The sequence below is a fragment of the Dendrobates tinctorius genome, unplaced genomic scaffold (assembly GCF_039654945.1).
Source record: "Dendrobates tinctorius isolate UK_male_01 unplaced genomic scaffold, ASM3965494v1 ptg000009l, whole genome shotgun sequence".
Classification (NCBI taxonomy): Eukaryota; Metazoa; Chordata; class Amphibia; order Anura; family Dendrobatidae; genus Dendrobates; species Dendrobates tinctorius.
This window is the reverse complement of record NW_027361677.1, coordinates 9,673,681-9,688,451: the sequence shown is the minus strand read 5'-3', so window position 1 is coordinate 9,688,451 and position 14,771 is coordinate 9,673,681. Positions and strand designations below refer to the sequence as shown.

The 14,771-nt window shown below is 39.6% G+C and overlaps 1 protein-coding gene across 8 annotated transcripts in view; it reads left to right on the top strand.

Moving 5' to 3' along the window:
- The window catches only part of WWOX (WW domain containing oxidoreductase), a 1,101,136-nt gene that overhangs the window by 348,080 nt on the left and 738,285 nt on the right, over positions 1-14,771 (top strand). For all 8 annotated transcript variants that reach the window (XM_073582662.1, XM_073582652.1, XM_073582678.1 and 5 more), the window contains exon 9: positions 4,828-5,092. In XM_073582662.1, the coding sequence (XP_073438763.1) occupies positions 4,828-5,092 (265 nt within the window). The remainder of the gene's footprint in view (positions 1-4,827; positions 5,093-14,771) is intronic.

Genomic DNA, 14,771 nt, shown 5'->3' with positions numbered 1-14,771 from the left:
ACTGAAAGCGACACTCATAGCTTACATCCATCCTATATTACTTCCACATGAGAAAAATCTGAAACTTGGATCAGGCCGCAAACTTCATATAGGGATGTGAAAATGAATAAAGGGATGAAGACTGGAGACTGAAACTTAGAGCAATTTTATTAGCCCTAATTACTAACGTGTAAAAATTTATTTGTTTTCCATTTTGAAGGTGTCCATACCCTTTAATATCTGTTGCTTCAGCTTGTCCATGTTGTTTTTGATGTTGATGTGATTAATATCGCACATTTTTTTTTACTATAACCTCAGGTTTTGCTTTTTTTTTGAGATTTGAGTTTAGTAACGGGTCTCCTGTAGGCACCAATCACTTTCACTCTCCTCTTTCCCTGGCTTTGCTGGTCCATTTGTCTTCTGGCAAAGCAATCAGCGCGAAGCCAAACGGTCCTTGTTATTTTTCTACATCTCACATGAAACAGAACATTTCACTAGTATCGTTGCTTTGTTGGATGGCAAAGAACCAAACAATGAGGGCAGAGGGGCAAACAGATCAATGAAGGGAATCACGGCGAGTACGCTCGGCTCTACGTACACTGCCCCCCAATAAAAGTCCTGCCGGCCAAGAGTAACAAAATGTTCCCAGATTTCTGGTTGAGCGGGAAGTTTTCTCGAGGACATTTTTTTACTGCTTTCCTCCCATAGCAAAAGGCAAGGGAAAAAAGTAACAAACAGCTGGTGTTTAATTATTCTGTCTGACTCCATTACAAAACATCAACTAGTTATTTTGATTTGTGCGTAAGCTATGCCATGGGTATACTTAAAAGCATAAGAGTCTGCCAAACTCAGCCTGGCTCTGTTTACACTTATCTCCAACATGTGAGGACGCTGATGGCGAGATACCGAGGTTATTACCCCACAGTTACTGTCTGTTTGTTTACTCCAAGTAAGAGGTCATCGGGATTTCATTCATGCCGCAAGAATTCGGAAATTGCCCATTGCCAAGAAAAAGGGGTTGGGGAGTTCAAAGAACAACTGAAGACGCTAATGATCATTAATGCGTATTAAACTTTGAGAATTACTGATTACTATATTTTTTGGTTATTTATCATTTATGTATGCAGTGATGGATCAACATCTTGGCCATGGCAGCCATCCAGTGTACAGTGTCCTTATATAGCTTGCAAAAAAAAAAAAAAATATCAACTTGGTTGCTGAGGACAAGTTCTTCTTAATTTTTTTTTGTTGGGGGGGGGTGCATTTGAGAAAGACTTCGTGAATGGGTCATTACATAGTGAATAGGAGAGAGCTTGCAGTACCACTCACAGCCACTATAAGTCGTTTGGCGCTGTTGCATTTCTGGTACCCTGCAGCTCCTTCAGGCAATTGATCGGTAATTCTTGGATCACATGAGCCGGCCGGTAAAAGACGACCCATCAACTACATGCAAACCAATTGACAGTCGTTTTATGACTGCCACACAAAAATGACTAGAACATAATCTTAATCAAAAGGATGTTCTGTCATTAACAATTATAAAACAAATTGAGCTGAAATGGTGAAAGAAACACAAATTCACCTTTTTTTTTTTGTTTTTTGTTTTTACAACTTTTTTTTGCCGTAAAAGTGACGATTCTTCAAATCAGTACCATTCCTGTGATGCTGAATGCACCCATGACTGGTTTGTTGGTTTTCCTGTGAAGCCCAGCCACAGGCTCTGATCGCTGCTGTTAGAGGCAGATGTCGGCCGTGCTGCACAGCTGGAATCTCCCCTTTGTGCAGCGGCTCAGTTCCTAATTCTGCTCCACGCACCCCATCGCACTCTGGTATGTGAGTTAGTTGTATGTCTATGTAGGTGCCTGTCCCCCCATTTATTCTATGCTTTTTTTGTAGACACCCGAAGTAGCACTCATGAGAAACCTAGCATAAAAGCCATATACAAATCAGGCTGGAAAAGCTTTGCGTTCGTTTGTTAACTAGTGTCTTACAGTAGATTTGGTTTTCCTTCACATATGCAATTCCTACTATTTGAAGGAATTACTATTTAATCATGTCCCTAATTGTTTAGTTAAACTTAACACAACAAGTAGGTAAATTTCACAGTACAGAAAAAAATAACACAAAAACAAGCGATAAAGGAACAAAAAAAAAATAGTGTAAAGGCGCACACACTAAACACATTTTGTGGCGTGAGGCCAGTTTCCTGCCATTTTTCATATATTCTGTTTGTTGAAACAGATTGCCCCACCTGCCGAGTTCTGTCAGATAATTTATGTTGCTGAAAAATGACCTGATATACCACAGCTTCATTATTTTTATAAAATCACAACAGGTCTAACACAAGACCAGATCAGAAGAAGGCATGTGAGTAAATGAAAAGCGGCGTCATTGATTTTATATCTTCAGATATAGGTACATTTTGGAACGTTCGACCATTCAACTGGTGAGCGGAAAAATGTAAAAAAAAATAGCCAAAAGTTATTAGAAATAATCATATCTCCAGTGTAACAAGACCCCACTTTAAGAGCCGCTCTCGGGCTTGTGTGGATATGTATTTCTTCTTAAGGGTAACTTGTCAGGTCCCCTGACTGTTGGCAACCTCAGTATGATTCCTCTATTCTTCAAAGCTGTTTTATGTGCTTCCTAACCCTGTAGACTTGGAAGAATTTACTTTTCATCCACAATGTAAATAAAGCAGGATAAGTCTGGCTGGCCATCTCTCCCCCTGGACTTTTCCAGCCACTGATGTTCTAATGACGCCTCCCTGAGCATGATTGACAGTCTTCATCTGATTCTATCATGACAAGATAGTATACCGGCTGTCAATCACACCCAGGGACGCGGGATTAGAATATCTGAGGTAGGACTAGTCCAAGCCAAAAGACATCCCACTGGACTAGTCCTCCAAGGAAGGACTAGTCCTCCAAGGAAGGACTAGTCCATGGTCAAATAAATCCCACTGGACTAGTACTCCAAGGCAGGGCTAGTCCAAATTAAAAGTCATCCCACTATACTAGTCCTGCAACATCATCATATGAGACGATGCTGGATAAAACTATATTCTTTACAGATTGTAGCATTAGTATGACACTGTTATGCAAGAGAATAGATAAACCTAAAAACTGTTACTGACCGGTTCCTGTACAAACTAGAAAACTTGACCTCGCAGTCATCAGTGCTGTGTGGGACAAAATATCCCTAACCACAGACTAGAAGAAAGCAACTCGCACCTATACTGAATAAAAGGCTGTCGAGTGTTTCACGTTCCTCCTAAAGAACCAGAGGGCAGAGCAGAGTGTGAATTACTTACAAGAAAGAACTACAGCTCTCACATGGCTGTCACCCCATAAAGGGGTTTGTTCTATGAACATTCATCAACATTTATTTAGATGATAAATATCTAATCATTAGGGGGTTAAGTTGCGGAGACTCCCACAGATCCCAAAGATGTCCTCAGTGTGGGTAGAACAGTAATGTGCAAGTTCATCTGCCACTTCTAGCCAGTGAATAGACCAGTGTTTGCCCTTGCTCTGCCCTTCTTCATTCACGCGGGGCACTTTGAGATTTATGCCAGTTATGAGACAAGCCGTTTAAGGTCTGGAATGAAACCTTTATTACACCTATATTACAAGCATAGCCATGCAGGAGTCTAGGAAACATGGGTAACAAGCAATTTGTTAGCTTTATTGGTGGCTATATTGGTTAGGAATCCCAGGGATAGTAAATCTGAATATCGGGCTTGAGGTTCTGGAGTCTCAATTGGTTCCAAACCTAGACACTATATGTGGGGTTGTGCCCATTCATTGTACAACACTTGAAGGTGAGGCTGCGCCCACTAGATGGTCCCGGCTTAGAAGCCGGTGAATCCTCGCAGTGCACGGGCTGTGGCCAGGATTATGCATAACGCATACGTACCCTCCGATCCTGGGTTAGGAGACGGCGAATCCTTTCAGCGCACACTGCGAGAACTGGAGGGATTCATACACACGTGGTCAAAATTGTTGGTACCCCTCGTTTAATGACAGAAAAACCCACAATGGTCACAGAAATAACTTGAATCTGACAAAAGTAATAATAAATCATAAATCTATGAAAATGAACAAATGAAAGTCAGACATTGCTTTTCAACCTTGCTTCCACAGAATTTTTTTTAAAAATAAAAAATCATTAGGTTTGTCCTGATGAAGAGGTCCAGCGTGACCTTGAAACGTGTAGACCTTTAAACCTCTGAAATAAATGTTTTGCATTTAGGGATATTCTGTCTCAGCAGCACCTGCCTTCGTTTTCAGTTCTAAATAATGTCACAGTTGTGCCAAATTTAAGCCAATTCTTGATGGCGTGTTCAGTGTTACATGGCATATCTAATGCCTTTTTGTACACTTCTGACTGATAACTTACAACAATGAGATCTCTTTGCTGTGTTGTCAGCTGTTTATGGACCATGGCTTTTCATGTAAAAGGCAAGCAAGACATTGTCAGTAAAATCCTGCTGGAATATCCATATTTTATATGGTTTTTATCAGATTCACTTTAATTGATAGTTTTGGTTATTTTCATTTTCGCCCTCAAAATTACCGTATAGCAATGGAAAACGGTAAAGTTGGAAAAAGTTCCGAAATGGGTCTTCTTGGCGTGACTTTTTTTTTTTACATGGCAAAAAAACTGCCATTTTAACAGGGGTGTGCAGACTTTTTATATCCAGTTCATTGCTGAAAATGTAAATCTTCACCCTTTTGAACTGTAAAACTGTTTATAGCAAGCACTAGTTTCAACTTTCTTCGTAGCTTGGATTTTACTGGCAGGATGTAATATATTTATATATATTATTTTTTGTTTAAATTTTAGATTCACAGAAATTAAAGATTCATCGGGGAAACTTGACCTCAACCTGCTTTCCCCATCTAAGAAGGACTACTGGGCTATGTTAGCGTACAACCGTTCCAAGCTCTGCAATGTTCTCTTCTCCAAGGAATTGAACCGCCGCCTCTCTCCTCATGGGGTGACATCCAACGCTGTGCATCCAGGAAACATGATGTATTCATCCATTCATAGGAACTGGTGGGGGTACAGGTTGCTGTTTAGTTTGGTTCGACCCTTTACAAAGTCCATGGTGAGTGAAGTTCTTTATATAATGTTAGCTTTAGCTGTTGGCATGGGATCAAAGTGGATTGAAAATCCAGATGTACATCTTTTTTCTCGACCTCTTTGCCTTTGATACCTGCGAGCTTCATTTCAGTAGTTTATGGTGTTCCGACGCCATAATAATCTCATAACAATCCCTTCTGAAGCCTCCAACATTGAGTCCTTTTGCAGTAGAGACTTGGTACCTTCTGATAATTACAAGACGATGTGTAACACATTCGTCTGAAGAGTGGAGACAAGAGAAATGCGATATGATAAAACCATGGGAATTGGCTTTTTTTTTCCCGAAAAAGTGAATTGAAAAACATTACAGGCTTTTGGCTGGAGTTTATAGTGAGATGACGACCTTAAGAATGTTCTGAGAGGTGTGACAAAACTTCATGATGACCTCTTTTATTTTCCCATCATTAACTGTGAAGTATTAGATTGTGCGGAGTTAATTAGTATTTTTATATTACATTTATAATATTTCTTATATTATTGGGTCTTATAGATGATGTACAAAGGTCGATCTAGTTACAGATCCTTTTTAATGCCCTCTTTCAATGTGTCGAGACCATGTGAAGTATTCCCCATAATGTTTGATATCAGTTTTTATACAGTAGTTCTTGGGAAAAATTTACTAGATGCAAATGACATGATCAATATTTAGGGTCTATGTGAAGTTTATCAATATTGTTGTTGATTATTTTTACATTTAACTTTGCTAAATGGGTTTTTATGACTATCATGAATATTAATAGAAACACAAGAGAGAAAGTCTTAGGTGGACCTAGCCTCAGACGCGGGATTGAAGATTTCCACCCTTGTGTTATTGATGAACTTAGATTAATTACAGTACAACAAAACCTGTTTGTAAGGAGTTTTTAAATCTGGTTATGACTTTGCAGTATTGTTGTTTTTTTTTGCATTTAACTTTGCTGAATGGGTTTTTATGACAATCATTAATTTTAAGACAAACACAAGAGAGAAAGTCTTGGCTGGATCTATCCTCAGACGTGTGGATTAAGATTTACACCCTTGTGTTACTGAGGAACTTAGATTAATTGCAACAAAACCTGTTTGTAAGGAGTTTTTAAATCTGGTTATGAGTTTGTTCATCTTTTCCTAAGGCCAGGTTCACATTACGTTTAACCAGCCTGTTCAACGCATAATGATCGCGTTATGCTATACCCGCTAGTGCTGATGATTCATCAGTGCTAGTGGTGACGGAGCCTCAGACGCTGCAGCCCGCGTCCGAAGCTCTGTCACTGAATGACGGCACATCGCGAACGCGTGCCGCTTTATGGCATGCGTCGCGATGCGCCCGACAATGTGGGTCTATGGCAGCGTTAACGGACTGCATTACACCGCATTATGCTGCGGTGTAACGCAGTCCGTCTAACGGACTGTCATAGCGCAGTGTGACCCCGGCCTAAGACACATGTTTCTATTTTAGCAAATAATTGTATTACCCTATGATATAACAGTTCTGAAGCTTCCTTTTTTTAGACCACTTTGTAGGGTCATTCCTCAGTTGATGGAAGAAGAAATCTAAGAATAAATAGACATCTGGTGTTATCAGTCGTCATTGGTGTGTTTCTGCACACTGTTCTGAATCAAGCAGCAGTCGTGTGGTTTAAAATTTACACCCTTGTGTTATTGAGGAACTATATTTCTAGCAGGAATAGCGGAGGAAAGGTTGGTTCTATGAGGAAAATGCTTTAGAACTGTATTTTTTGGGGTAATAGAAGTATTATCTAAAGTAGACACATTGGTATTGCTATTGACTCCATTTTATGTAGTTTTATGAATTGTTTACAATTTTTTCCATCATTGCAGAGGGGGGAAAATGGACAGCAAATATCGGATGTTTAGTGTAGATAAAGTTATGTGCTTTGGCTCATGTCATTTGCTATACGTACTATCATTCACGCTGTTACACGCTGTTAATGGATTCCCAAGGCCAGTCTGCTTCATCTACAGCTGATAGGTTTTTGTCATGTGTTGAAAGCATAATATTTTAGGAGCTAACAGCATTTATTTTTATCTGAAGTGTCCCCTTCTCATTGAATGTATCGTTTTTCCATCTGGTTGAATTGTCTGGTAACACTGAAGTCTTGACCATGTTTACATTAATTATGGTATTTTTGGAGACTTAATGGCTACAAATGAATCTACTGTCCTTGGATATGATCCAATATGATAAATAGAAGGCATGATAAGAAACTGTTAAAAATATGTTTTGCGACTTGTGTGAACCAAATGATATATGTATCTAAAAAAAAAAAAAAAAATATATATATATATATATATATATATATATATATATATATATATATATATATACACACACACACACACACACACACACACACACACATAAGACTGGTTGAATATGAGTAAAGTAGCTATGCCATTTGCTGTTCCCATGATTTGGAGAGAACCCAAAAATCATAGTGATGACTGCTACTTTTGTTTTGTCAAACTGAAGGGCTTTTCTACAAAGAACAAATGAAAAATTAATTACCCTGAACTTGAATCTGCAATTAGACCAGTTTCACATGATGGTACCTCGCTAGTTTAAATGGAATCTGTCAACAGGATTTTGCTAAGTAATCTGACACAAAAATAATGTAGGGATAGAGACCCTGATTCCAGCGATGTATCACTCAGTTTACTGGGTGAAGCAGTTATGAAGGAATAACAGTTTTCTCTGCTGCAGAGCTAGCAGAGCTCGGAATGTTGAGTACTTTGTAACCCCTCCCACACCACTGATTGGCTTGCCTTTTGTGTACATTGATAGAAAGCTGCCAATCAGTGGTGGGGGCGTGGTTGGACCAGGAGGCACAAGGCAGCTTGTCCTGTAGTGATAATCTCCTCCTGATAAAACACTGATTGTCTTGAAATAGCAAAACACAGCCTAGTAAGTGACACATCGCTGGAATCGGGGTCTCTGCCTCTGTATCATGGTGCTCTCTGATTACGTAATAAAAATTTGCTGACAGATTCCCTTTAAGTAGTACAGTCTGACAATCCGGGTCTCAGCGTATATTCCGGGTCCTTATAGGCATGTATGCCCTTTTATTTTTGGCGGCCCCAATGCCTGTAACACCTATCATTTAGGACTATCATAGGCATTGTGCCGGCTGGTATATTATTTGATATATAGTCTTTTATGGATGCGTGTGGAAGCCTAGATCCCAAATAAAGCGAGTCCAAGTGCTATTATCACACACTCCATGAAGTCTTTAATAGAAAGAAATATTTTTTTTGGCAGCGGCCGGACTTGAAAGAATATCAAGTGTTAGGGGGCAGCAAGCGCTTAGCAGATGTTACACCGAACTAAAATTAATAAAAAAAATAAAAATTGGAAAAAAATAAATCCTCCTTTTTAACATTTGAAAGTGGGTCAGGATTGTTGAAGTTCTGAGACTATTGGGTTACGTTTCCTGCTTCGGTGCGAAGCCAGCCATTGTGCGAGAACTTTAACAGATGTGCTGTTCCCCCTTTTTTTTAATAGATGGGAATAAAAACTCTGGTTCTGTTGCAGAGTTATAAATTACAGTGCGAAAGCTCAAGCTGTCACTGCGTTAACCTTAACTCGCCAGAGCAGCGGGATTCTGCCCCGGAATAACCCGATGCCGAAAGATTTATAACTTGAAAAATGTAACAGATTCCACAAAGGATGGAGATGTGTTGAGTGCTCCGTCAGACGGAGATGAACATTTAGTAGGATCCTGTGCCGAGAAAACATTTGTCTTACCTTACAGTCTTAATTCTTTTGGGATTGATCCCACAAAATGGCACAGTGTCTGCATGATAATGAGGCCAGGGCCTGCGAAAAATAGGACAAAACTGTAAATCGGAGGGCATTGGAATATTTTTTTTTTTCTTTTTACTCAAGGGGTTTTTTTTTAACTGACCTCCTCTTATACGAGGGTATGCTTTATTGATAAAGCAACTAATGAGCGATGTTATCTGGCAGGTCCGTATAGTCAACTGTATGTGGATTTTATGCAGGGTTACAGTATATCACATAGTGGGTAATATTGTATAAGTGTGCAGGGTTAGATTATATCACATTGTGGGTAATATATAAGTGTGCAGGGTTAGATTATATCACATGGCAGGTAATATATAAGTGTGCAGGGTTAAATGATATCACATGGCAGGTAATATATAAGTGTGCAGGGTTAGATTATATCACATAGCAGGTAATATATAAGTGTGCAGTGTAAGATTATCACATGGCAGATAATATATGTGTGCAGGGTTAGAATATATCACATGGCAGGTAATATATAAGTGTGCAGGGTTAAATTATATCACATGGCAGGTAATATATAAGTGTGCAGGGTTAGAATATATTACATATAGTGGGTAATATTATATAAGTGTGCAGGGTTAGATTATATCACATGGCAGGTAATATATAAGTGTGCAGGGTTAAATGATATCACATGGCAGGTAATATATAAGTGTGCAGGGTAAGATTATATCACATAGCAGGTAATATATAAGTGTGCAGTGTAAGATTATCACATGGCAGATAATATATGTGTGCAGGGTTAGATTATATCACATGGCAGGTAATATATAAGTGTGCAGGGTTAAATTATATCACATGGCAGGTAATATATAAGTGTGCAGGGTTAGATTATATCACATGACAGGTAATATATAAGTGTCCAGGATTAGATTATATCACATGGCAGGTAATATATAAGTGTGCAGGGTCAGATTATATCACATGGCAGGTAATATATATGTGTGCAGGGTTAGATTATCACATGGCAGGTAATATATGTGTGCAGGGTTAGATTATCACATGGCAGGTAATATATGTGTGCAGGGTTAGATTATATCACATGGCAGGTAATATATAAGTGTGCAGGGTTAGATTATATCACATGGCAGGTAATATATGTGTGCAGGATTAGATTATATCACATGGCAGGTAATATATAAGTGTGCAGGGTTAGATTATATCACATGGCAGGTAATATATAAGTGTGCAGGGTTAGATTATATCACATGGCAGGTAATATATAAGTGTGCAGGGTTAGATTATATCACATGGCAGGTAATATATAAGTGTGCAGGATTAGATTATATCACATGGCAGGTAATATATAAGTGTGCAGGGTTAGATTATATCACATGGCAGGTAATATATGTGTGCAGGGTTAGATTATATCACAAGGCAGGTAATATATAAGTGTGCAGGGTTAGATTATATCACATGGCAGGTAATATATGTGTGCAGGGTTAGATTATATCACATGGCAGGTAATATATAAGTGTGCAGGGTTAGATTATATCACATGGCAGGTAATATATGTGTGCAGGATTAGATTATATCACATGGCAGGTAATATATAAGTGTGCAGGGTTAGATTATATCACATGGCAGGTAATATATGTGTGCAGGGTAAGATTATATCACATGGCAGGTAATATATGTGTGCAGGCTTAGATTATATCACATGACAGGTAATATATAAATGTGCAGGATTAGATTATATCACATGGCAGGTAATATATAAGTGTGCAGGGTCAGATTATATCACATGGCAGGTAATATATATGTGTGCAGGGTTAGATTATCACATGGCAGGTAATATATGTGTGCAGGGTTAGATTATATCACATGGCAGGTAATATATGTGTGCAGGGTTAGATTATCACATGGCAGGTAATATATAAGTGTGCAGGGTCAGATTATATCACATGGCAGGTAATATATATGTGTGCAGGGTTAGATTATCACATGGCAGGTAATATATAAGTGTGCAGGGTTAGATTATATCACATAGCAGGTAATATATAAGTGTGAAGGGTTAGATTATATCGCATAGTGGGTAATATAAGTGTGAAGGGTTAGATTATATCACATGGCAGGTAATATATGTGTGCAGGCTTAGATTATATCACATGGCAGGTAATATATGTGTGCAGGATTAGATTATATCACATGGCAGGTAATATATAAGTGTGCAGGGTTAGATTATATCACATGGCAGGTAATATATAAGTGTGCAGGCTTAGATTATATCACATGGCAGGTAATATATAAGTGTGCAGGCTTAGATTATATCACATGGCAGGTAATATATAAGTGTGCAGGGTTAGATTATATCACATGGCAGGTAATATATAAGGCCGGTTTCACATTAGCGCATTTTCAGCGCACGCACGGCCGGGGGTAGCTCCGCCCCCGAGCCGGCTCTCTGCCCGGCGTGCCCGCCCCTTGCTTGTAGCGCCGCCTACTAGCGGACAGCGGCGCCTGCGATCGGCGCACCCTATCTTTAGCATAGGGTGCGCAGATCGTGCGCAGGCCTTGCGCTTTGACCTGCGCTGCGCACTTTTGACGGTGCGCCGTGCGCGCCAAAATCCGAAAAGTTTGATTTTGGCGCGCACGGCGCACCGTCAAAAGTGCGCAGCACAGGTCAAAGCGCAACTAGCGCACGGCCTGCGCACGATCTGCGCACCCTATGCTAAAGATAGGGTGCGCCGATCGCAGGCGCCACTGTCCGCTAGTAGGCGGCGCTACAAGCAAGGGGCGGGCACGCCGGGCAGAGAGCCGGCTCGGGGGCGGAGCTACCCCCGGCCGTGCGTGCGCTGAAAATGCGCTAATGTGAAACCGGCCTAAGTGTGCAGGGTCAGATTATATCACATGGCAGGTAATATATAAGTGTGCAGGGTCAGATTATATCACATGGCAGGTAATATATATGTGTGCAGGGTTAGATTATCACATGGCAGGTAATATATAAGTGTGCAGGGTTAGATTATATCACATGGCAGGTAATATATAAGTGTGCAGGGTTAGATTATATCACATAGTGGGTAATATAAGTGTGCAGGGTTAGATTATATCACATGGCAGGTAATATGTGTGTGCAGGCTTAGATTATATCACATGGCAGGTAATATATAAGTGTGCAGGATTAGATTATATCACATGGCAGGTAATATATAAGTGTGCAGGGTTAGATTATATCACATGGCAGGTAATATATAAGTGTGCAGGCTTAGATTATATCACATGGCAGGTAATATATGTGTGCAGGCTTAGATTATATCACATGGCAGGTAATATATAAGTGTGCAGGGTTAGATTATATCACATGGCAGGTAATATATAAGTGTGCAGGGTCAGATTATATCACATGGCAGGTAATATATATGTGTGCAGGGTTAGATTATCACATGGCAGGCAATATATAAGTGTGCAGGGTTAGATTATATCACATGGCAGGTAATATATGTGTGCAGTATTAGATTATATCACATGGCAGGTAATATATGTGTGCAGGGTTAGATTATCACATGGCAGGTAATATATAAGTGTGCAGGGTCAGATTATATCACATGGCAGGTAATATATGTGTGCAGGGTTAGATTATCACATGGCAGGTAATATATAAGTGTGCAGGGTTAGATTATATCACATGGCAGGTAATATTATATAAGTGTGCAGGGTTAGATTATATCATATGGCAGGTAATATATAAGTGTGCAGGGTTAGATTATATCACATGGCAGGTAATATTATATAAGTGTGCAGGGTCAGATTATATCACATGGCAGGTAATATATGTGTGCAGGGTTAGATTATATCACATGGCAGGTAATATATAATTGTGCAGGGTTAGATTATATCACATGGCAGGTAATATATAAGTGTGCAGGGTTAGAATATATCACAGTGGGTAATATTATTTAAGTGTGCAGGGTTAGATTATATCATATGGCAGATACAGGAAAGATGTATATCTTTGTACCGTGTTAGCCAGTAGATAGAAAAATATTCAGGATTGAGAGTCCTCAGTAGTTGATACCTTTTAATGGCTAACTGAAAAGATGGTAACACATTGCAAGCTTTCGAGACTACTCAGGTCTCTTCATCAGGCTAGACTAATACAAAATCTGAAGTCACATATTTATGCACAATACAGCCTAGAAAAAATGCAATAGATAAGACAAGTGACGTGAAGCAGAACTATCAATATGGGAGAGGGAGAAACATAAATATAGACATTGGACCAGTTCATAGATAGGAGTCTGGATGTTTTATGGTCCTCTGATTGGGGTCTAGTTCTGTGTTGTGATGCCCCTGCAAGGTTTTAAAAGGGAATTCCTTAATTGGTGTAAAAAGACATAAATCCATGCGACACATTCATTCCAGCACTGAGAGTGTCAAAGTTCGTCATAAATTTGTACTCCCAAACTCGTCTCTCTCTCTCTGAGAATTGAAGTTACCTTTCAATACCAGTAATTTCATATCCACGCTGCTGTGATCAGGGATACAGATCAGGGATACAAAGCTTGCAATGTATTACCATCTTTTCAGTTAGCCATTAAAAGGTATCAACTACTGAGGACTCTCAATCCTGAATATTTTTCTATCTACTGGCTAACACGGTACAAAGATATACATCTTTCCTGTATCAAAATGGAGGATACCAGAATGTACCGCATCTTTATGGAACTAAAACCACTTCTGAAGAAACGTGCACAAATGGACAGCGACATTTTTTTCTTATCTAAATGCAAAAAGGAGAATCTAATTCCCAAAGGACTCTGGATTACAAACCCAATTCTTCATACCTACAATACCCATTATGCACAAAACCTTTGTCACAGGACTTCTGAGAGACTAAGGAACCACCTCTTACATGTCTGCTACAGCATAAGGAGTAAAGTCCAGGGGCAATTTGGAACTCTGAGGAAAACACTTACAGAAAGCACAGAGCAAAAATTACAACAATACTACAACAAACTACGGACCTTTCTGGTTCATAACAAGGAAAAGAAACTACACAGACTGCGTCTCAATTCAGGACTCTATACAAACAGATACAAAACAAATCCAAAACCTGACAACTTGGACAACCACTCCATTCCAGACACAAAAGCATCTAACTGTGTCATCAATCTCTCAGATTATAAACCCAACACAGTGGAGCTGGCCGTGCTTTCTAGAGGACTCTCATTTTGTCCCACTAAGGCCCTAGATAAAACTGAACTCTGCAGTGATATGGAACAGTATTTCAGGAGACTGCGCCTAGGGAATATTTCAATGATACAGAAGATTCAGAAAACACTCAGACCGAAGGAAGAGGGATCGTAACAACTAGGAAAAGGTCAGACTGGACACCTCCACCTGGACGCAACCCTCATTTGGATAAATATATAGACTCCTTCAGACATTTGATAAAATCCACAATCATAGACACTAACAGGAGACAAGCATCCAACATCAGTGCCCAGGAGAGAAAGGCCATACAGTCTTTAAAAACCAACAAAGAAATCATCATTAAACCTGCTGACAAGGGAGGTGCAATAGTCATGATGAATACGTCAGACTACATGAAGAAAGCAAACAGGCAACTTATGGACACACGCTACTATAGAAAATTGGAGTCGGATCCTACACAGGACTATTACAAGGAACTAAACAAGTTGGTTTCTTGTCTGCCTGACCAGTCCATAAGAGCTGGCGATGACCTGATACCAGAGACTCCAAGAATAGGGACATTCTACATGCTTCCCAAAATCCACAAATCTGGAAATCCAGGAAGACCAATTATTTCATGTGTGGGCACCCTCACTGAGCAGGTAACTGGATGGGTAGAGGGTATTCTTAAACCACTGGTTAA